General features: G+C 35.6%; 1 protein-coding gene across 1 annotated transcript in view; it reads left to right on the forward strand.

The window, feature by feature from the left end:
- Positions 1–25326, forward strand: part of FAF1 (Fas associated factor 1) — a 152648-nt gene that overhangs the window by 58225 nt on the left and 69097 nt on the right. Inside the window, exon 8 of the mRNA XM_053950465.1 lies at positions 20589–20675. Within this exon, the coding sequence (XP_053806440.1) occupies positions 20589–20675 (87 nt within the window). The remainder of the gene's footprint in view (positions 1–20588; positions 20676–25326) is intronic.

Here is a 25326-nt window from a genome sequence, read left to right on the forward strand (position 1 = left end):
TTAAAAGGTCTTGGCTCTTTTTTATTCTTTGCATTGACCTTGGGCTGGCAGAGAAAAGACCAGACTGCAGCTGAGAGCTCTGACCACAGGGCAGCCTAGGCCAGGACTAAGGCAAACAAAAAGAACCAACAGAAGAGTGGAAGAGGACACTTTTTTTGGTGGTACAAAGCAATACAGTGAAGGTAACTGGAGGCCAAGTCAGGCAGGTCCATGTTAATTTTGCAAGAATGGCTCTTGTGAGGCCAGTGGAAAATATGTAAATTCTCTAGATCGTTGTGTGAGGCTTGGGGTGAGCTGAAAGTTTCTTTTTTGATGAGCTAAGAGCAATAGACTGAGATGAAACTCCTCCTTAAATCTTCCCACAGACCAAGTTGCAGTTCACAGCTGTGGCTGCATTTGCACAGAGGACAGTGCAATAAGAGGTCTGCAGAGAAAACCTGTTTATGGGAAAGATCTCTGATATTTATCTATTTTGGCATTTTAACAGTGTCCATTTCTAGCTGGTCCTGTGGATCGAATGTTTCTTATTAATTAAAAATCTCAGATTTGTGCATGTTCTCTTTTACTTTGCTCTTAATACTAATTGGTTTGCCTGCTCAGACTGTTTCATCCTCCAAGCTGAAGTGTGCAGTAAGTTGGACAGGTGGGAGGCTTAAGTTTAGGAGTGTGTGTTTGACGTGAAACACCACTGCAATTCCATTTTACAAGGGCTGGATCTACTTCAGTCCCTTGGTGCAAATCAGTGTTTTCAAATCCTGCAGCATTGGGAAGCCTCCATTGTACAGAAACAGTTTCATTCAAAAAATAATTTTGTAGACAGAGGTGGTAGAATTCTTTTTGAATAGGAATGAATAAATGAAAGATTGAGTGGAAAATGCATATACTGGGTGTTTTCAACTCACTGCAGAGTAGCCATGCAAAGAATCACCATGAGCAGTAAGACAAGATTTTAAATACTCAAAAAGGAAGAGTTTTCCCCTTAGAGAACTCTATTAGCATTGTGTTTTGTTAATTTTCTTTCTTATGATCAGTTTGAAGTGAGGAACAATGAAACTTGGAGATTAAATGTTTATTCTGCAGCCTAAGTGCAAACTGTTTGAAGTAGAGGATAATTTTAGCATAGTCTGAAATAAGCATCTGTTGTCTCATGACATTGGTATCAGATGAGAACTGAAAATCAATTTCAGTTCTCGTTTTGTGTCTTTTGTCTTGTGTCAGTTTTTAGATGAGATCTGGGATCATTCAGATATGACTTACAAAATCTGACAGTCGCCCAACTGAAATTTGACCTCTAGGTCCTTTTGCTTGTTTAGTAAACAGTGTCTTTTTCTCTTCTTTTTTTTAATTTCTTTTTAAGTTTTTTTTTTCTTCTGTTTCTTTAATTTTTTTGGTAGTTCACATACATGTTTTCTTTTGTACTACTTTCTCATTTCTACCTTTCATCTTCTGTTTTATTGAATTTTGCAGGTTTTAATGAAAACAGCTTTTAAGAATTTCTTCATTTCTACTTGTTTAAATGCAATATCGATATCTGGCCTAACTTTCCTAAATAGTATTTTATCCTTACAATGCAATAGAGAATAACATACTGTAAGTCAGAAACTTTTAAAGTATTGTTTTTTTATACATTTCTTGCAGAATGCTTGTGTGTTGAATTATACTTGAAAGCTGTTCTTGTGTGTCAGTATAGTGCACATTAATATTTCAAAGACTGAATTTTCACTATTATGTGAATATGTAATGGAAATTCTTTCTATGAACGAAATTTTTATTGCTGGTGTTAATTGTCATAGTTTAAAATATTACACATTCTTAGGATCTAGACAGGAATTCTTTTTACATTGTTGATGTCATTTTGTTATAAATTTGGTATAAATTTTATACACTGAATTTGCATAACTAAGAGTATCCTTGTGGTTCAGAGGAGAAGCTGTTAGTATAGATCTGTTTTATTAATTTATTCTCAAGGAAAAACCAGAGAGAGTAGCTGAGTATGTAAATGAGCAGCTTGTGATGCTATAACTTGTCAAATAAGCATTGATGCAGTATAGCTGAGCAAACTGTTTCAGTGTGTGCATATACAGTAGGTATTTCTCTCCAAATTAATATTTGCATTTGAAATATGAGTGTAGTGCAAATACATGAGAAGTATATAACAATTAATAAACTTTTGTGCTTGATGTTTGCATATTATGTGCTCTGTATTTTAATTCTGAGTGTTATCTGGTTCTTTAATGATTTTGAATTAGTCTTCCAAATATATTGATTTAAAGGAATTTATTACTTAATTATTAAGGTTTGATAGTCATTTATGTCATTGAATCTGGGTGGGTTTGGTCAGTAGTTCGTTGGCTTTTCTTGAGGCTGCCATTCTGATTTCACAGTCTTTATTGATTTAATGTAGCAAATTGTTATCTTTATTACATTAATGACTAAGTAAAAAAAGCTGACTTGTTCTTCAAGGTTTTAGTGTCCCCTCAGGGGTTTCTTTCCATGATGACTTCCTTCTTCAACCAAAAGGACTCTGGATCCATCCTTTGACTTCGGATGGTTCCACAGACAAATAAAAAAAAATGCTTCTCAGGCTTTCTAAAAGCTCTTTCTCAATTCCTTGCATACTTTTGTTCTCCCATTTGTGAATCATTGCCAGCTTACTGTAAGGCAGTTGGAATAGGATGAAAAAAAGTCTATTTTGCACTTTCTTCTTTGACTGCTTGGCAATTTATGTGTAGTATTAGGAATTGCTAGAAAGTAATACTGTGCTACATTAGAAATTACGAGAAAGTTTAGTATTCATATCATAAATAGAAACATGCTCATACTATTAATTTCTCTATGCATGCTATCCATGTTCTTTCACTGTTAAAATTATGACTTGTTGGGGGTTTTCTTTTTAGTTCTTTTTCCAGTGTAGTCATAAATGTCACTGTTCTGGAAAAGATGTAAGAATATTATATCATGAGGTTCATGATACTTTGGAGGAGTTCAGTGTTGCAACAGTGGTTCTGTGCTCTCGGGGAGTGGAGTGAGGGACTTGGAGCAGCGTTGATGCAAAACAAACGTAGCTTTATTCATGTACTCATGTACTGCCCTCCTTGTAGTGGTGTTCCCAGAGCTTGAGGGTGGGAGAGGGAGGAGGAGAGGATGAGCTGTTCTCAGCAACCCTTTGCTCTTCGACTTCTGCTTTGGATCCTAGCTGGCAGTCAATGTCATTTTACAGCTGCGTTTACCTCCCTGTCATCCTGCTCCCCTCTTCCTCCCCTTGTGCTGCTTTGAAGGCAGCCCCTGGGGTCAGTGCCAGCCTGGCTTGTGCAGGAGCTGAGCCACTGCTCAGAGGGAGCCTGGGAAGCAGTGCAGAAGCAGGAGCCAGGCAGACCTGTCAATGGCTTTTTTTCCCCCTCCTTGAGTGTTAATTGTGGTCACAAGAGTTAAGTGTTGCTGTAAAATTAACATCTTGGTATTATGTATTTATTTTCCACCATGTAGCTTCAATGTCAAGTTTATCCAGCAGACAAGTCAAAACAAGATCATTTTTTTTCTGACTGCTGCCATGGCAAGTCTCAGCCTGGGAACTCAGAAAATCACAGTGTTCCTTCTAGTTAGCAGCTAATAGGAAACAATAAAGATTTAGGGTTCAGAATTTAATTGGCACTGATGCTGATGCAGGAAGAACAAACTGCACATGATTTACTCTTCTGAAGCTTTATTGATTCTTTTTTGAAAGGAAAGCTCTGATGAAAGTAAAAAGAGGCATTTAATTTGCAAGTATTTCTACACAGTTTTTATTCTGAAATGTGCATTTCTATCCCTGCTTGGTAAAAATGCCTTAAGATCTTCTGAATCAGAGACAGATACTGAAAAACAAAAGCATAAGGTTGAAGGCTGTAATTTCTTCTATTCATCTTGTTCATTTGGATGGCATTGCAGCTTTCTTTCAGGTTAATTTTATATCTTTTCCAAGGCTAATGTCTCTCATGCAATTGTGAGCATTTTTAAGATAATGTGACATTAGTATATCATCAAAATCTCCATCCCAGATCCTTTTAATGACCTATTTCCAAGGATCAGATCTGGAATAGCAGTCTCAAAGAGGTGGTGATGAAACCAGAAGCTTCCTGTTTTTCTGACATTGCCTGTTTACTAAAATCTAGAAAAAGGATTTTTTTTTTTCATCACTTACATAACTGAACTTTTGAATTTCAGTGAGTAGGATAGATTGATTCCATGCTTGCAGAGTCTACAGCAAGGTCAGAGATGTGTGGCAGAGCTAACTGCAGATGTCTTTGAATGACTTCCTGCTTCCACAGCTTCCTTGCAAATCATGCTAGAGTCCTTGGGTTATCATCACTGCCAAAGCCACCATAGTTGAACTTCCATTTAATAGCTGATCTCTCAGTCCTTTCAAACAGTTCTGAGAATTTTGGAAAGGGGTGACTTATTTCCTTTCCAGTCTCATCTCTCTATTTTCTTCATAGCTTTGGTGACAGATTCCAGCCATTTCTCCTGCTCTGGAATTACAATTTAAAATGCCTGTCATCGTGACACCATGACCAGCAGCTCTTAGCTTTTTGTTGGCTTTCTGCCATCCCTGCCATGTGTTTTCCTGCTGCTTTTCAGGAATTTGTTTTCATAAGACATCTGCAGGAAAACCTTTTCTGGGACTTCTGATCCACTGGGATTTAGTAATGGCCTCTTATTTTACAGGAACTATTTGAAATATTCAAAATAGATGATGATACTTATCTTTAAAAGTGTCCAAAAAGTGTTCAAAAAGTGTCCAAAAAAAGTGTCTTAAAAAGTGTCCAAAAAGCCTTCATTTTTGCATTCAAGTGGAGAATTTTAATGTTTCTGAGCTGGTTTTGCTGCTGGGGGAGGTCATTCTGTGCCAGATTCCTCTCTATGTACATTGTAACTCAACTTTTATGGTTCTTACTGAGTCAGGACTGCTGTTCTTGCACGTGTTACTTAAAAACACAAGTCTGCAACATAAATTCACCAAAAGTATTGTCATCAGTCATGCCTTCCACATGACTGTATAAATACATAGCTTTCTGACCCTTTTCTGATGGTTGGTGGGTAAGTGACAGCTCACTGGCAGGCTCACAAACTCTTTATGAAATGTTTTCCAGCTGTTATTGATAATTGATAGTATGTGTGCTTAAGCTTCACATACCACAGTGTCTTGGTGGTGATCACACTTTAATAAGTGATCAGACTCCTGACTTCTCTCTTAGAAAGCATTTGGCTTGTCAGGAAAGGCCAATTCCTTTCTTATGCATCTGTGTGAATGCTCAAGGGTCTTCTGTCCCATTGATTTAGAAAATTTCTAAGGAGCGGCCTGGGAGGATATCTTGTCCAAGTTGTGGTTACTTAAGGCTAATCTATTTCCACATACAGCAAAAAAAAAAAAAAGTGCTAATGAATCTATTCTAGTCCTTAAGTCTCTTTAGCCTGCCTGTTATATAGATTAATCTGTTGGATGTGCCTCTAATTAATTTTCTTTTAAGTATTCTCATGTAGATTATGAGAGAAGTGATCATGATTTCACTGTTTTGTCCTGTTTGAAACACTTTAGGTCGAGGGCATACTCTCTGTGCAGGCAAGTGACCAGTGAAATCTCAGTTATTTCTTCAAGTTTCCAGCTTGTTATTGCTGGACTTTAACAGATTTGTTTTCCCCATCTCAAATTCATGGTCCCATTGATGAATGTGGATGATTTCAGGGCTAGAGGATGCTTGCTTGTCTCCAGCAGGGGATGTTCATCCTAACAGAGAGAAGTAGTCTTGGAAACTCCACAGGATACAGCTGAATGACCTGGTTTTTGGTAGAAGTCTAGATCCTTGTCTGTTGTGGAAACTTATTTCCAAGGTATATTGCATTGTTGTCTGGATATTAGTGCAGAGCTCTCAGATATCACTTAATTACCCAATAAATCTGTCATCTCACCCTGTTAGCCATTAGTAGAAACAAGGACATTTGCTGCTTCAAGCAGCACCTCCCTGGTGCTGATAAATAGCTGTCCTTCCTGGTCTGCTTCCTTTGTCATTGTTGCAGTGAGACAAAAACATATCTGGGACTATGAGAAAGATAAAGACTCAGTGTAACTCTCTTGTTGCTATAACAGAATAATAAAAAGACTGTGTGGGAGCAATTCATTACTCTTTTCCTTTCAAGCACTTAAAAGAAAAACAGAGCTGAAAATATTTCTTTGGAAGATACTGAAATACCTCATTAGTTCTTTCTTTTTATTGGCTATTGAGGTGACAATTCTGTAACAGGAATGAACGTGAGGATGAATTTTGCTTTGATTTATAGGAATGTGTTAATTTGAGCTGAATAGATCTTTTCAGATCTCAATATTTGTTGTCTGTGAATCTTGTTTTGTAATACATAGTTTCTAGTTTTATTTTAGATAAAGGAATTCTGATGAAGACTATGTTAATTTTGTGCAGTATTGGAGGGAAAATGAGTTGCTGAGATTCACTAATCTGTAATTTAAGGATTTTTTTTCATTAAAGGGAATAGTGTTCAGTGTTTATTTAACAGATACAGAGTTGCATGTCAAGCTAAGACAGAAAAGTGTGGAGAAAATAATACATGGGTTTAATTAATTAAGTTAACCTTTATTCAAGTATTTCCATTTCAGTGAGATGACAAGTTTGCACAATAGAATAGTGAAAATGGTCACAATAGCTTTATATTAGCCCATTTTCTGAAGTGATCATTAAGTTTTCTGTTGTTCTGCAGCAAATGAATGGTGAGCTTTGTGACTGGAATCTGCAGAAGAGGAAACTCCTGTAGTGTTTTGGTCAAACACTAATGAAATTGCATTTAGTTGTATATTCAAGAAATACTGACTCCTCCATCATGGAACAGTTTTGTGTGTTTCTGGGTCACTCAGAGCAGACTATTCATGAAGGTGGCTGCTGTTGGAGATAACAGCAAATAAACTCATTGTATTTAGAGAGACTCAGCTGTGCACTCCTCTTAGAGGAACAAGATAATGTAGTTTTTTTCTAGTATTTTGGAATTCTAAAGGAAACTGTGAGTTCAATATTGTAAACTACTTATGTTTTTAATTTAGGCAGTCCAGGTCTGGAAGCCAGTCCAGTTCAGGAAAAAGTGCCTGAACCAGAGGTTGCAGGACTGGGGCCTTAGAAGTACTTCTTTTCTTCATAAAAGTCTTGCTGTTTGTAAAGAAAAGTTCCTCACTTGAGAGGCTTCCAGATAATTTTTGTCTTCAAATTGTTCTATAGAGTTCACAGTTACTGTTTATTTTAACTCTCCAGTAACACTTTCCCTTCATCTTCCCATGTCTGCACCTGTGTAGAACTTAGACTTCAGGTTTTCTAGTGTTGCTCTTGGCTTAGTGTGTTTAACTGTTCCTAATATTTTTCTGTTATCTGATAACCTGACAATTTGAACCTTACTAATTTGCTTTTCCCATCAACTTTTTGTATTCTACAAGTACTTATGACTCATGTATAATTGTTCAAGTACTGACTTGTTTGGGGAAAAGACTTAAAGGAAAGAAAGAAGAGCCAGAGAGAATGCAGATTGGGCTATTTGGCCAGGTTGCAGCTGCTTTTTTCAACTTTATTCTATTTTTTGAGGAAATGTGGTTAAACATTTTTAAATATACTACAAGTAGTATTACTCATGAAACCAAAACAAATTTGTATGGCTTCTTTTGGTAGACATAAAAATCTATATTTGGATTGTACTCTGACTCATTTTGTTGACTCAATGGAATTTCATCTTCACTCAGTCTTAGTGTCTTTAACTTTTTAAAATCATGGTGCAGATCAATGTTCACCTTAATGTGGAAGAGGAAGGCAGGACTACAGTTGGCAAATACTATAGATGGCAACAATAAAGATTTTTGTCCCTCATTCGGAAGACTCATGATATGTTTTCACCTGTACTGCCATTACTGTTACACTGAAACCTATCAGTTAAAAGAGAGAGGTAGAGGTCTTAATATTTTTGTATGTTTTTAGTTCCTATGTTAAAAATCAAAAGCAAGTCTAATACGTGATATTTGGTCATCTTCTTGCTTTATTTTTTAAAAATTTGTTTATTAGAAACCTGTTTCATATTGACTTTGAATACAAATAAAGATCTAGCTTTTCTACAATGTAACAATAAACCTTTGAAAGCTTTAAAATTGTTTCCAATGGAATTATGTTTGGAATGCAAGTTCAGGGAAGCACTGCTTTAAATTAATATACTTTATAACTTTTATTCTACATCATAGAGAGGAAAATATATAATTTTTAAACATGTTAAATATGTTCTACATGAAAGATTTTCCTCTATCTTATTAAGTAAAGGAGGGGATTTTTTGGGTGGAAGATCCCATAGTTAAAGATGTAAACCAGCAATTTCTTGCTTCTATAGCACAACATAGTTCAGAGCTGAGATTAGAGAAACCCTGTAGAGTGGCTAATACTTGAGGGCATCCCCAACTAGAAAAGTATGTGAATTTAGGCATGGGAGGAAGGAAGGATCTGCTTTAAATTTAGTGTAGGGTCACTGAGTCTTAATGATAGATTAAACAAGGGAGGTGGAATAATGAATAGGGGTATGCAATGTGTAGCACTAATACCAGAAGTCCATGGTTTTCACTGGTTATTTAATGTCTTTTCCCATATGTTTCTGAATAGAGCAGGTTATGGCAGGGATGAGCTAAGGAATAGCTTTGTTAGTGAATTGCTAAATAGACTGAATTCTCTTTCTAAAAATGTCTATGTGTATAGGAGAGCTGCTTGTTAATAGTGTAATCTTGCACCTTACATGCATATACCTTAAATGTAGCAATATTAGTAACTGTATTTGTAATTGATGTGTGTGTATGTTAATATTCTTAAAACCCGCTCTGAAGGTTTGTCTGCAATTATTTTCCACTGTTAAAGCAGAAATCAATCTCAAATTACTTCTGAATATTGTTGATATAAAAAGCCTTAAAGAAGCTTTGATTTGGTAGTCGCAACAATGAAATGGAGGAAATACCCAGAAATGTTTTTGTTAGTAGAAATTTGATTGACAGCTCAATGAACATTGTTTTATAGATTAACTTGAATTCAGAATAACATGAATAGAGTATTTATTCAAATACAACCACATCAAAGAATTTATTAAATTCATAGTTTGACTGACTGAGAAAAGATGTCACAGTTTACCTTAGAGCTGACTTCCTACAGAGCTTTCACATAAAGGTCAGTCAAATACCTGATACCAACAACTGAAGTGAACCAAGCAAGTCAGCACTTGAGTTAATGATGGGTTTTGGGATGACCCATCTTCTTTTTATGGTGGTTATACCAGAGAGTCTTCAGAGAAAATGCAAGTTGCACTGAATTTTTGCTTTGGGAAATTAATGAAATGCACAAGACCTTTTATATCTGTGGCTCATCTTCCTTTCTAGATGCACCTTGTGTGCTGGCCCTAGGAGTAAAAGGGCTGCAGAATGACTCTGCCCATCTCTCCTTACTAAGCAGCAGGTTTGCTGTGACCTTTAAGTGTAAAAGTGGAGGGAAGAGAGAAGTAAAACACTGCAGATAGAGGTATTGGAGAATTTCTGTATGTGAAAGTACTTCCCAGCTCTTTGCATGACTGTGGTACTTAGCTTCTCAAAGCTGATAGATTGAACTATTTTTCATATAATTTGTAAATGCTTTATAATTATTGACCATTTACAAAAATTTGGAATAGATTTCATGTTGTCTCTAGGAGCAAGAAAATATGGCCTCTCCCAAAAGTTTATTTTACAGATTGTCTAGAGAACAAGTAAAAACAGATGAGAAAATACTGATTTTGTGATGTTCTCTTTCTTACACCAAAATGGGTGGGCTTATCACTTAAAATAAGGATTGCTCTGAAGCAAATGTGGTTTATGCATTTTTTAAGACTGAAACTGAATCAGTTTCTATTTCGAAGTGTAGTTGGGTAGGAGTGGAAGATACTGTTAATCAGTGAAATGTGTTCAGGAGAGTATTTCTTGGAGTCATAATCTGAGATTTGGGGGAGATGGTAGGGTTCCTTCTCTCATTGAACTCAAGTGAAAAGAAGCTTTTAAGTGGGAGTTTTTTAGCTGGATTTTGGTTTTCCTCTCCTTTCCCCCTACATGTATCTAAATGGTGCTCTTTACTATGATTAAACAGTAACTTCCATTCTTCTCTTTACTAGTTCCTGAAATGACCATTTGTTCTACCATTCATTGGTTTGAGTGGTTACTTTTGAAACCTCTGAATATTCCCAAGTAGGGAAGTGACCAAAGACCAATTCATGGATTTATTATGCTTGGGCTGTTGCAGACCAGTTAATTTTTAAATGAAGATGAGGATGTTTGACTAGAAATATATCTGTCTAAATTTTTCTTCTGTTCTGAACATGACAGCTGTGAAAAGGTAACAGATCTTTCCACTGCAAGAGTCACATTGACTCTCTCTTTTATTTCCAGTGATGATTCAGACCCTAGAAATAATCTTTAATGTCTTTTTGAGTGGGAGCCTGACTATATCCACGAGAGTCACTGTGCTATAACTGAATATATGCACAAGTGATGTGGACAGGGTGGGACCAGGCCCCAGCAGGCATGGAGATTTTGTCTTACTTCCCAGCTTTAGTTCATATTTTACCATTACCCAGTAGTGTCAGTATCTTCTGGTAGGTCTGAGAGATGTTAGGATGGACAGAATGTGTATTTAATAGTTGAAATTGTGTTTTCATACCAATTTTGAATAGCTTGGATCAAAGTTAATGCTCTTTATGATCGGTAAGTGTCAAGGTATTTGGCAATCTCTGGACATTCCAGGACATAAAATCAACTGGAATTGAGACCTTGGGGGTAAAAATATTAGAAACTGTATTTACCCTTCATATTGCAACTGAATGTTTTAGCAAAAGAGTAGCTGCCTGTTGATGGTGATGTGCTAATGGATGCCTGAGGAGCAGTTGCCTGTTGTCTTTCATCATGTGCATAGAGGTCAGTTAAAAGTTGGGTCATTTAGGAAGCTAATAAGTGGTATTTTCTCAAATGACCATTCCTACTGAATGGAAAACAAGCTAGGACTTCAAAATTTATCTTTTCTGTGTCAGTGCATATCAGACAATCAAACAAGCGAACAAACAAACTTCAGGTATTATGAGCATTTTTATTTTGTTACTAGAAGTGTTTAAGGTGTTTTCAAATAAATTTGTAAAATTGTTTTGGCAGTAAGTCTTTGTTGTTTGATCTCTTTTAACCCTAATCACATCTTCCTTTCAATCTCTAATGTCACAGCTAGATCACACTCTTAATTCTTTCATACCCCATTTCAAACTCATGCTTGTGTGCTGCCAAAATGATTTTTTTTAAATACTCATGTCTCTTGCCCCAATTTCTTTAGAATGTGTTTTCCCTTCTCCTTCTATAGGAATTTGTTTCTTCTTTTAACCTTCTATTAAAAAAAATCAAAGGGTCATGCAGTTTAAAGTTCAGAGGGGATTATCACAATTAGGTCTCCTAGGCACTACAAGCAATGAATAATAATAATTATGTGAGCTGAACCTTTGCACGGTGCAGGCCATATAGCAGCACCCTGGAACTTCAGCACCAAGTTCAGAAGATTGTACCTTGCATTTAGCAATAATGCTGCCCTAGAAGGATAGCTGATTTTAGGGATTTAAAGATGGAGCTCAGCAAAGGGGTTTCTTTATTTTATGAAATTAAAACATACATGAATGCTGTCAGAAAACTGAGACACTGAGAACTAAACCCACATTTTAAAGACAACCAGACAGCTGTATATGGAATTTTAATATAGTGTATAATATAATATTGTGAATGTACTTAACATTTGCCACGTTAACATCAACCCATGAAAAGGCTGATCCAAAGCAGTGGCAACAAGTAGTATTTGGTAGCTTGAAGAGAGCTCAGATTAATTCTCCAAATTGTCTGGACAGAAAGCTGAAGTTGCAAAAAATATCTTGCTAAGTATTTGAGGAAATGTCTCATGCTTGGGGCACCCATCTTTTCAGATTATGTTGTAAGTATGTATATATATAGATATACACACACATAGATATATGTATTGCATGAGGCAATCAGAAATTCACACATCAGAAGATTCAGTGAAGTTTAGCTGTAGCCTTGCTTTTATTTTCTGTTTCAAACTTTGCAGGTTTTATCCAAAATTATACTAGTATTACCTAATGAGCCATTTTATTGTAGGTTGTAGTGGTGAGATACACACTTGGCACAGATCCATTAAAAAAGGTCAAATTATATCCAAGAAGGGTTGGTTTAAACAAGGATTAAAATATGAGCTTAAGTTAATGAAATAGGAGACAATGAAGTATGAATAATTGTGAAATCTATGAAAATAATTTATTCACAATATTTCTGTTGCTGAAAGGAAAGTGCCAAACACTTCTTTGCAAAACCTTATCAAGTGTAATGAAGCTTAAGTGTTATTACACGTAATGAATTTTTGAATAACCTGGTCATTCCCAAACTGGATAAACTTCTGATATCTCCTGGTTGACAAAAATACAAAAAAATTATTTGAGTAAGTGTTACAGCTCAGAAATACAGTTGCTCAATGAGGCTGTGAAGTGAGTGTCATGGAAGATGTGTCACAGCTGTAGGACAAGAGGACAGAGCACAGCCAGCTAGCTAGGGAAAAACCAGTTTATTTTCTGAATTTAGGACATTTAAAGTTTGCCAGTAGTATTTCACAGAAGTTATTTGGAGTAACTGTAGTCATCAAGAATTAATATAAATGAAATAGAATTAGTTGGAGTTTTTTGGATTTAGTTTGATGACACATTATGATGGATGTGAATCTGGAGGAGTGAGGCTGTAGCCTCATATTTAGTGCCTTCTTTTCCTAAATGAGATGTTTTTACTAAACTGCTTTGGTGAATCATCTCTCTGTTAAGGTTATTGTCTGCTTACAGATTCTTTCTCCTGAAAGTTTTCCTCCCTCTACCATTTTAAAATATATAATAGCCAAGTAATACATTAGCTTTGCATTTATTTACCTTAATCTGTCAAAGTAGTTACCAATTTCTCCTTGTCTCATATCTCAAACTGAACGTAGCACTTATATTAAAATATTCATTTAATCCCTAGATTCATTAAGTTCTTACTCCACCTTTTCAACCACGTGCAAATTCATGCACTTCAAGCTCTCTTTTAAATACCAAAATGAAAGAATTGGAAACATCAGAAAATACATTTGCTCCATGTTTAATATTGTATAATCTTCTTGGTTTGAACTCTTATCAGCAAACTTTCACCAAGAAAAGTGCACATTAATTGCACCAAGTTTTTTTAATGAAGACACTGGCCCAGTATTTACTGGGTGCCACAGTACAATGCAACCATTTGTGACATAGTTTAAGCTGGGTTTATTTGGGTTCAAACACTGTTCCATACACTTTAAAGTTGGATGCATTAGTGGCATTTCTGTACATGAAATATGTTTAATTTTAGGAAAATGGTACACAAAAACTTGGCATAAAATTTTCTACTGGTGTTGTGTGTGTGTTGTTACTCACTGATGAATTCTGCTTTGTATGTGGCTGATGTACAATGGACATTCAGGTACTCCTAGGGCCCTTTGGGAAGGACTTAAATTGCATATTGCTTTTAATATGAAAATGAAACTCCTGAGAGGGAAGAGAGTCTTACTTTCATGAGCTGTGTATGTTTTGGTGCTTTTATTTGTTTCTGTTTTACATATCATAATAGAATAAGCAAGTAATGTAATTTGGACATTGAATTAAAAGAAATTATGTTAGAATAGAATGCACTTCTATTCTGCATTAAACAAGAAACAAGGTTTCTAAGCTTTAGCCTACTAAGTGGGAAAACTTAATAAATGCAGACTTGAATATTTTCAGAATATTAAAAGCAAAAATAGTAATTTAAAGGAAGAGATATGGAATAAAAAAAAATAATTAGAAAATGTATTTTAGTAAAACACACAATGGAGTTCCTGTGCATTTTATAAAAGTGCTGAATCATGTCTGATTTTTGGCTTGGGCAGGTGAGGTTTTCTTTTGCATTCAGTATAGATTTTAAATATTTACATTGGAAGTGTATTTTTTTTCCTTTAGATTACAACAGAGTGAATTGAATATGTGTAAGTGTAAATAGTATAGTGAGTCTTCCTTAGAGAGTTTCAGTGATCTAAAAGCAGATGCTGTTATTTTAAAATCATCCAATCCTGACATCTTAATTCATTAATTGGAAGCATTCTGTAATTTAAACTTCAGTCAGCTGCTAGAAGGAGAGGCAGGTTATAATTTGATGTCTTTAGAATTGCACTATTATTTCTAAAGTAAAACTTACACTAAAATTAAAATGTGATGATTTAAATAGCTTTCTTTTTTTATGTTGCAGTATAGTTTGTTGTATTATGTACTGGAAAGGTAAGAGCACAAGCAAAATTGTGAGTGGAGCAGACTTAGAGCCTTTTGCTTAAATGAGTCTTGGATAAAATAACCTGAGAGTTCTGGTTTGGGTATTAGTGGTGGCTCTCACAGTGCACTGCTTTAGTATATGTGAATATATCCTACCTGTGGGTCGCTGGCTAAAAATTACTTTTAGAGTTAAGAAATTCAGTTTCTCCTTTGGCTCGTGATATCCTCTTCCTGATGGAATGCAAAATCCTTTTTCTCTGCTATGAGAACATTTTAAATATGGATTACTTGTTTTGGTTTGTCATTTTCCCTCCTAACTTCTTCAGTTTGTGTCTTGTGTTTTGCTGTTACTCTGAACCAGATCTATTGCAATAGGTTGTGGCAGAGGTGCTGATTCAGAAATTCCTTCTCTCTAGTTTTGCATTTCTATATTTTCAATAATTCTTGTTAGCCCACAATTAACTGAAATCACCCTTTTATCTAACCAATCTTCTTGCTCATAGCTGTTGATAACATCATTATCTTTTCAAATTCATCATAACATCACCTTTGATGCTTCTCCATGCTTAGAAACTTGGTTGATTCTGCCCCTGCTTCCCATCTATTCCTGCCAGATTCCCAGTGCTCTTTTCTATCTTTTGGAATTTTGCCTGGCAGAGATGTTAAAGGCTTTAATTTATAATCTTTAAGCCTATCACTTCAGCTGGGTTTGCCTCCTTTCTTTCCATCTTTCTTCACCAAAATGCTTCTGCTTACTTTGCACTTCTTCCTGGCACTGCTCCATCCATATCATTGCTGTCCCCTAAAAATTTTGGTTACTTGTCTTGACTTCTTCTCTGTTACAATGTCAAAGTCAAGATTTCTGCTGTACCATCAGTGCCCCACGCAACCTTGGACTGTCTGCATCTGATCTCATTTCCCTGCGTCCCCCAACTCACATTCCACATTCCTCACAGTCCTCTGACTTTATTGCTCCTTTTGTCTGCCTTTCATGCACTCATTTTTGCACTGTCTTTCATGTTGCCTATGTGCCTGGAACAGTCTTTAGCATCTCAGCCAATTTACAGCTTTGCATAAATTATATTTAATAATAAGACTAACAAAAGTTCATTATGTACATTATTTCACTTAACTTTGTACCTGCATAAGCTGAAAACAGCCTGAGGGAAACTACTGTTAAACTTTGTTGTGATTTGTTGTGATTCAAAGATACAGATTCAGGCATGACAGTTCTTCAATGATTCAGCATAAATTTAGTTTTTTTTTAATTATTTAGTAAGTGTTAGGTCTTTGTTTTTTGAGAGTATGTTTCAGATTTTTCTAATTCAGAGATGAGGAAATAGCTGCTTATTCCTGCTGAGTGCAAAGGTGGTTGTCATCACCGTACCTGGTACAGACTTTTTGCCCTGTGGTACATTTTGCTTCACTTTATCCTTACTAATATGAATGTGGCAGGACTTTGAATGTTGGATTAGCTTCATATCTGCAAACAAAATGTATCTTCTGTGTTTAACCTTACTTTCAAAGCAACATCTGTTCATCTGTTTAAAGAAACCAGTGAAAGATAGGAAGGTATCACTCTGCCTCTGTCTGGGAAGTTTTCTGAGTGTATTGCCTACTTTGATATATGGGTTTTCTTAAAATATTTGAAGTTGTTTAATATTTTAACTCCTTTCTAAAACTAGTGAAAATGAGCTGATGCTAAAACTTCACATGGTTTTCCAGCATCAATGTATAACTGCAAGGCAGGGCATTATGCGGGAAATGATACAAAATTTTCCTAGTAAGACTGCATCTGAAATATATGGGCTTTTTTTTTTTTTTTTTTTTTTTTTTTTTTTTTTTTTTTTTTTTTTTTTTGTTTAAATGGTTGTATTGATACTGTTCACAGCTGAGTAGTGAAACCAAATAGATGTGCCTTTAATTTGTTCTTAAATGATCTCTTATATTCTGGAGATGATAATCTGAAGGGTGGCTGCCATAGTAATGTGCCAGTCACCATGGCATCTGAACTTTATGAAAAGACATTCTGGGCTGCACAAAGACAATGGCACCAATTTGTATTTCAAACTGATCAAAAGTGCAGGACCAAAAAGTTTGCCAATAAATGTAGCTCAGTGGATGGCACTGCAATTTAGAGTTTGCTTTACACAATAAAGATTTTGGTCCTCCTCTCAATGCTAAGTGAATTTATAAGTAAAATCTTTAACACAGACTTTGTCCATTTTCTGGGCTAACTATTTTCAGTTGCCTGAAGAGTGTGGCTGTAGATTTTTATTGGCCCAGTGAAGGAGCAGTTCACAGCTCTGCTTTATATAAATCTTTATAACTTTTTTCTCCTCATGGAATTTTTCACTTTAAACTGAAATCAGGTCAATTAATGAAGAAAAGGGGTTTTCCATACTCAACTGGTAAATATTCTAATCTCTAAAACATTTTACAGTCTGCTTTCATAAATTAGGTCAGTTAATGAAGAAAAGGGGTTTTCTGTACTCAATTGGTAAATATTCTAATCTCTAAAACATTTTACAGCCTGCTTTCGTAACAGTGTTCTAATTATCAAAGAAACCAAAAATCAAATCATTATTTAAAAGCAAGCTTATTTTATCTTAAATAATTGATTGTGGCTTGTTGTTTGAAAGAGGACTACTTTGGCATGAATTCCAAATCCAGTTATGATCTTAACTCAAGCAGTTTGTTTAATCAAACATTACTCTAATCAGTCTTACATGGTCCCCTACCCAGCCAGGCCTGCCTAGAACAACTGGTTTATTCTGCGACGAGTTGCTCAACAGATGTCATTCTGGTAGAATAATGCAGCAGAATACTTGTGCGTTGGCTAAAATTACTTCAACTTTGATCACTTTTGTCCAGCACATCAGTCTGGCATTGTGCTTTATACCAACATAACACTTTACCCCGAGCATGCCTTTCAAGCTTAGAATAGCAGAGGAATGTTATTGAATTCAGTGCAGTTACAGATGAGTTAATGAAAGAAGGGAAATACTGTTTTTTTCATAATGCCTTTCTGTTGTGCTTTGGAATTAAAAGGGAATTTGAGGAATGTGACTTCCGAGTTATTTATTTTCACTTCTGAAGGCTTTTTGAAAACAATATTATGTAGTCCTATTGATCTCATGTTTCTGTAAATAAGTTTCACTTGTTATTTAGAAATAGTGCACTTTAGAGTTTTATATTGTGAAAATAATACTATTTCTGGTGTGTAGGGACAGTTTGTCGTGGTTTTTGACGCAAGAAAACGAAACCAGTAAGAACTGTGTCCTCATGATCACACACAGGTCAGGATTGTTACATTTTGGGTTGTTGTGGGGTCAGTATGAAGCAACATTTCTTTACAAAGCCATCAAGGACACTCAAGGACACTATGAGGAAGCACTAAAGTGAAGTCCACTTGAATTGCTAATAGATACTTCAGCATTCTGTGTCTTAAAGACTCAGTGTTCTTATTTCATTTTTTTTAGTTAAAATATAGTTGTATTTTTTTTTTAAATTGAAGCATAGTTCCCAGGTCAGTCTCCCTGCAAAAACTCCTGAACAAAACTAATATTAACATAAAGGTTATCATGTGTACATGTAATTTACCAGTTTTAGGAAAAAATTGAAAGATATCTTAATGATTCTAAAACACTGACCTGTGCAGAATATTTATATTCAGAAAGCTTTAAACTGATAGCACTGGAATTATTATCTGCATAGCCTATGTATTAAATCTGTCCAGAAATGTGAGACAATGCTTCACAGTTTTTCCAAAGGGGCACTTTATTAGCATGAAATAACTGCTAGTACGAAAAATAATGAGAAAAAGTAACAATAATTGAAGGGAAGATCTGAAAATACAGTAAGAGCACTGTACTTTGTGTTGGATCTCAATATGCCCTGAATTTTTTTTCAGTTGTGGGTATTTGTTGACAACCTTGTGACTGTGCCATTAAGAGTTTTTTGAAGAATGTGGCCCAAATCAACATTTGTGTGGGAGACTATGTGTGGAAATCCCTGCCTTGTCCTCACCCTCCTTGGGATCTTTACAGTGATTAGAACAATTGTTTCACTGCTTAATGTCTGCACACATATTCTTCATCCGTTTATTGTTGTGCAGAATTTAAAAGAAAGGATCCATGGAGCATTTGTCTCTAAAGATGATCCAGGGAAAAAGTTTTGATGCTATTTCATTATGCAAAAATATTTTTAGATCAAAATCTATTACCAGATGTTTCATATGCATCCTGTACTAAAAATAAATAACAAATTTTAGAGGGAGCATATTTACTTTCCATATCTTTATATTACTTTACCATGGAGTCAAACCTCAACTGTGCTTCAGTGCTGAAGATTTGTCAAGTATTGATTAATAGGTAGGATCAAATGATATAAAATGCCTCTCTTACTGTATTATCTTCCTAGGAATGGTACTGTAGAATCATCTTTCATTCATTTCTGGAATATGAAACCTTTATCTAAATGGATTATGTTAGCATTTACTATTTTGGCAAATTTCAGCTTTCGTTCTGATTGTTGCAAACTATTTTTCTGTTCAGAAAAAGCTGTTAATTCAGGGTAAGTGCACTAGACTGCAGGCAAGCTGCTAGCTCAAAGATCTTCTGCTGAGAGCTATAATATAATAAATGTAATTTTTTTCAGTTCATGGAAGTTTTAGTAATTCTCATAACAGAAGTTAGAACACTATTAATTGCTGTTTGTTTCCTGTTGACAAGTGAACAAGTGAAAATCAAAAGAAGGCATCTAAGGGCAGTTTTTGGAGTAGCCTTGTCATTTGCTTTAAGTCAAATATTATCCATCTGCCTTAATGTTTTTTGGTTTAATGGATTCCTGTGTTTGTTAGTGCTGGACTGTGCAGCCCTCTCAGAGCCGAGACCAGGATGCAGAACTTGTGACTTGCTCACATATTTTGCCTAGAGAATGGTCATGCAAAATATTATTTAAAAGTATCAAACCTTATTTTTATCTCCTTATGAATGTTTTTCTGGATGCAATATAGGTTGTTGGGATCTGTCTAGACCTTTGAAAATGTGGGAGGACCTTGTATTCCCATGTAGCAGTTTTTTTGAAAGGCAAGCCAAAAATAAACCAGGCCGGATGGGGCTCTGAGCGAGCTGGTGTAGTGGGAAGTGTCTCTGCCCAGGGCAGGGGGTTGGAATGAGAGGTTCTTTGAGGTTCCTTCCACCCCAGATCATTCTGGGATTCCTGTGAAAAGCCACCATGGCTCACTGGAATATTTTATTGTTCACAGCTTTGGTCCTGCTGGGCAATACTTACATTGTGCAGTCTTTATGTTCAGGTGTAAGACAGTATTCAGAATTTAAGATACCACTCTCTATCCTAAGTACCAAAGACATCTTTCTGTGATTTAAGTAATTGTTTATCACAAAATCTCTGATGAAACTTGCTTGCTTTTCTATCTGTGGTAATGTTTTCATGGAAAGAGTTTTATAACTCTTGTATTTTGTAGTATTTTTTCTTTATTCAAAATTTTCAGCTCTTCTTTGTTCCCTCCCTCCTTTCCTTCTCTTAACCATCATGTGAGATGATTAACGGTAGCAGCTACTAATGTAATAGCATGAGAAAAGAGTTTATGTAAAAATTTGTTACTTAGCATTTTGTTAATATTTGAAATGTCTTGTGTTAATTGAAAAAGTCCTTATTAAGTAATATTTTCAGGTTTAACATACTAATTCTGATTTTTGGATTCCATTTAAGAAACTTATGCAAATCTCATTGTATTTCTTATTTGGTAAGATTTTCACCCAATATTTTCAGGCAAAAATTAACTAGCAAAACATGCAGCAGAATTTTTGTTATTACATTCTGATTCCTATAACTTTTCCCATTACTTTGTAATACTTTTTGCTTGGAAATTTTGTGATATGATTTTTTTTTTCACGTTTAAAATACCAAAATAATAATGAACCTTTTTGAATGGTAATTTTTAATTCTTAATTTTTTTGTTCTTCAACTCAGTTTCTTCAGTTGCTTTTGGCTGTGTAAATCTGCTGATCACATCTGAATCTAAGAGCGTTGAAAGATCCAGTTTTACAGTAACCTGGAAAAATAAAAAGCTTGGTGCTGTGATGAAAACAATGGGCTTTGGCTGCCTTTTTTAGAGCAAGTTTGATTTATTTTTATTTTTTCCCCAGGTGAAGCGGAATGTGTATGACCTGACCAGCATCCCTGTCCGTCATCAGCTGTGGGAAGGTTGGCCGCCTTCTGCCACAGATGACTCGGTGAGTTCCTTGGCTTCTCATCTCATTCCTTCCTAGAAAAGGCTGATTTTACATGGATTTTTGATTGGAATCACTCAGTAGCATTTACTGTCTCTTATGCAGTACCTTAACGTCACACACATTCAGGGTTTTGGCGTGGAAGATACAAATGCTCGAGGTTTGGGTGCCGGCAGCTCAGGGAAAGGATTCCTGTGTGCCAGATTCAGTGCATGTTTCATGTTTCATTTCAGCCATTCTAGACTGAAGCAAGGCTGCACACACTTTGGAAGTTGAAGTCTGTTGGGTGATTGAACTTCAGGCAAAAAGCCCTGATTTTTTATGTGTGCTCTGAGTGCACATCTAGGTATTTTTCACAGTACATTAGCTCACTCAGTTCCTGCTCAAGCTTCTGGCTTCAGAGCAGGAGTTGTTCCTGCTGAAATCAGTGGGGTGACAGAATCCACTGACTCAGAATTGCCTACAAATTCATGAAATTGTGGGACTTACCTGCAGTATCCCATTAAATGTTAGACTTGCTTCCTTGCATGGTCATCCTTACAAAGTGTTTTACAGCGTGTCTTTCAGTTTCTTTCTGCTAGTATGTTCCCTGTGCCAGCTACTGAGGTCTGCCTTTCTTTAGAAAAAAACCCAACCAAGCCACTAAAAAAATTAGTAAAAGGGTGAAATAATGATGTAGTTATGTTGTATGTAGATTTTGTGACCCGAGAAAAATGTAGAAAAACTAAGTTTTTTATTGAACCTGAATATTCTACAAAGTGAAAATGGATTTGGCTTTCTTTTATATTGTCATTATCTGCCATGTATTACTTTCCTGTCCCTTTCTGCTCTCTTCTTGTAAAGGGAGAATTGCTGTTTGAATATGACTGCTCCTTTTTTTGCTCTGGGAAAAGGATTTATGCCAATTAAAAAAAAAAAAACCCAAAAGGCAAATGCTGTCTGAATTTCCAGTGTACTTGTAAAATGTATCTGTGGTGGTGTTTGCAGAAACAGTATTTAAGTTTGAGAAAGGTGGGTAAATCTCAGTCCATGTATTCAAGGGCATATCTGAGCTGATAGATGTAAGGTCTGAAATAACAGAATGGTGTCATGTGGTAATTACAGGCTTTGAAATGTGGATCCATTTTAGCATTTTATTAGTTTACATTAGCCCAAAAAGAATTGGAAACTTAACACTTCTAATCTGTTTTCCCACAGCTGTTAGGTTTTCATGTATTTTTCCCCTCCTTTTCTTCTGAGTAAAATACCTCACATATGTAAAGCTCACGAATCTGCTTTAATTCTTTTTTTTCAAGTGACATTGTTGCAGGTGAATTTTTCCCCTTTTCATCTTTAATGAAATTGGTGAATGTTGAGTCATCTGCTCTGAAGCAAATGAGTTCTCAAAGCTCACTGCTCGAGTCTGGTGGCGCTGGAACTTGTCAGCTGTGTAAACAGATTTGAGTGTGTTGCCAACAAAAATACAATTAATTTCTGTCTAAAATTAGAGGCCATAGCTTACTATTTATAAAGATTTAATGATAGCAATGACTATCTATGCTCCTGTGATCTGAACTTTTTTCTTCCCAAATTAGAAATATTCGGTAATAATTACTTGAGTAATTAATGATGATCTCTTGAGTTGAGTGACAAATTTTTAAGATCACTTTTTCCATCATGAGTTTTTAATTTGCTGTCTTGTAGGGTACCCCACTGCAATTAAGGAGTTAAAGAAAGACTTGATTAAAATACTTTTTCATTTGCATGTTATGCGGCATAAGAAATACTTTGTAATACCACAGGAGGTTTTTTCAGTGCAGTTCTCGTTAACCTTTGGCTTAGCAAACAGGACAACTAAATAGACTTGGCATAATTGGATTCCTGTATCATCTTGAGTCTCTTATGAACCTGCCAGACTACAGTCTTCTGACATTATCAGGAAATTTAGTGGAGTCAATAGTAATTTAAAACATTGTTGCTTCATCTCCCTTCAGAGTTAAGATATGTTCTCTGCTTGTGCTGCCTAATGGAATATGGGATACTGTATGAATTGTCAATAACTCTTTCAGATCCTTCTCACACTTTCACCAGGGAAATGGGTATCAAAACCTCCCCATGCAGGAGAATGTTTTTGTGCTGTGACAGTTTGATTGTGGGAAACAAGGCGTACACAGGCCATGCAAATCTCATTTCACCGTTCAGCAAGGACAAGTTTTAGCTTTTATTGAGCCTGAATAACTTTAATGCTGCAAATTATATCTGTTCTGCTCATTAAAGTTCAAGGCAAATGTATGAGTTTTAAGTAATTCTTTTTTTTTAAATGCATTTATGTAAGTAAAACTTAAATATATTCAAAATGTTAACTTATCTATTTTTGCACATGTAGCATCAAGTGATACAGTGAAGTCTTGAAAATAATCCTAGAAAATGAAAAGCCATAATTTTAATTTACTTTAAATACATTCACAATATGCTCTCAATTTTTATTTTGGATTTTGTAACAATCTTAGCATTGCAGACTTTGAAAGATGAGAGCCATGCCAGAATAATTTAGTAAAATTTCTGAAATTTATTCCATTTTTATTTTGCTCTATTGGCCAAACTTCTAGACTTCCACTGGTAATTATCACTAGTGTAACTTTCAAATATGTGATCACTGTAAAAAAAAAAATCTCAGATCAGCTATAGGTGATGTTTTAGTTTAGTTACAGGTTTTACATGGAAGCATTTTGATTTTACTTATATGTATGGGTGACTTTTTGGGTGTTAGTTTTACATGTTAGTGGTAAAACTCTTTTTTCCCCATGAGATCACTGGGTATTGATTTATTTCAGTAGAATGAGTTGTTGTCTATGATGTTTCAGTGGTTTTTTGGTAGCATAGAACAACATCCAGTAGAGGAAGAAGGAGGGAGGTTGTTTTCTTACTGCTTTTTGTTCTTGGTATTTAAGCTACAGGTTTTTTCTTATTTGGTTCATTGTTTTAAGTCATTTCAGTGCAGCAGTGAGAAATCTGCTTCGTTGTAGGTAACGACAGTGAGCTTGTCAAAATGGAATGTACTTCTGCACCAAAAAGATGTAAAAGTTCTAGGCTGAGGTTGAGGAGGGGAAAGGGGAGAAAGGCAAAGGCAGAAGATGAAGTGTCTGGTGGTGTTACTGTGTCCTGGCACAGGGATCCCATCCAGGGGAGCTCAGCATCCAGCCTCCCTCCTGCCTGCTGCCCGGAACGCTCTGTTCCCACAGTGCTGCGGTCGGTCGAGACCTTGGATCCTCATTTCACATCAAGTAACTCCCCTGCTTCACGGTGTAGGTGAGCCACTGGAAGCTTGCTTGGGCAGCAGTAGGTGCACACTGACAAGTTTCTCAGCTGTGGTGCTGAACAGTCACATTTCAGGCAGGAAAAATGTGTTGCCACTGACACATTGAAGGTCTGCATCATCCCTTGGGAACACAACCACCTTTATCCCCTGTGAACAGGAACACCTTCCCTTCCATGGTGGCTGGAGCAGATGTGATTGACATTCCTTAGCTGAATTTAATAGAGAATTCTGGGCTATAAAAAAAATCTCAAATGCTTATGGATGATCTAATTAGCATTGCTGTTATATTTAGCTATTTCATTGCTAAGTACTAAGCACAGCATCTGCACAAATAGAAATTAAGAATGCTGGTAAATAAGGTTCTCATACAAAGTGAAACCATTTATGACACTTTTTGGCTGATCTCCAGGTTTTTGAAGAGGTTGAGTATTAAGCATCTGAGTAATTAGTATTTGGGAGTATATATTTCTTTCCCTTTCCAGGTCTTAACAGTTCTTAACAGAAAGTTCATTACCACATGCTGTCATTGTGATATGAAAACAAGTTGTGAGATTTACATTCGCTGGCTGTTTAATTGTAATGGATGCCATGTCTGCATTTACTGCATCATTTGGAGACTTCCCTCTGGAACTGATTGAGTAAAGAATGAATAGTTCTGACAGAGCAAGTGCCTATTAATCAGAAGTGTAAAATTTGTTATATTTAAATTAAAATACATACCTCATTAGAAAATATTCTGCTTTTTTTCCCTGTAAGAATATAATAATTATAATTTGCATTGTCTGTAATGTTAATTATTTTGTGTGTTACTTTCATTTTGTGATTCTCATCAATCACTTGCAGTAGAGTAGTAGACTGGATCTGGCAGGATCTTTTTATTCTAGATACACAGAAGAATACTTGAAGTCTGTTTCATTGTGTGGGTTCAGGAATATGGTAAAGTTTCAATTTAACATTTATACTATAATCTCAATTTAGTAATGAGAATTTTTAGACAGTCCTCTCATTCTTGGAAGTTCATGGTAATCTATGAAGCAGCATATTACTCATCATTAAGAAATATAAAAGTAACTGAGTAATTTAATAGACAGGTCCTAAATGTCTTTGTCTTAGATAACATTCTGACATTGATTTACAGCTTGCTTGGATGCTTTTATGTGGATTAGAGAATGATGAATTATTATGTTCTTTCCCCAGAAAAATTGAGGAGCATACTATGGGTCTTTTATCACTTTTTTAACCTCATCCCCTTGAACATTTTCAATTTATAAATGCAAAGATAAAGTGATTTGAACTAATTTCACGTATGTAAAAATTACCATGTCAGGGATAATCAGTTCTGTGTTAAGTTTTTAC

This window comes from Vidua chalybeata, chromosome 9 (genome assembly GCF_026979565.1).
Source record: "Vidua chalybeata isolate OUT-0048 chromosome 9, bVidCha1 merged haplotype, whole genome shotgun sequence".
In the NCBI taxonomy this organism is placed as follows: domain Eukaryota; kingdom Metazoa; phylum Chordata; class Aves; order Passeriformes; family Viduidae; genus Vidua; species Vidua chalybeata.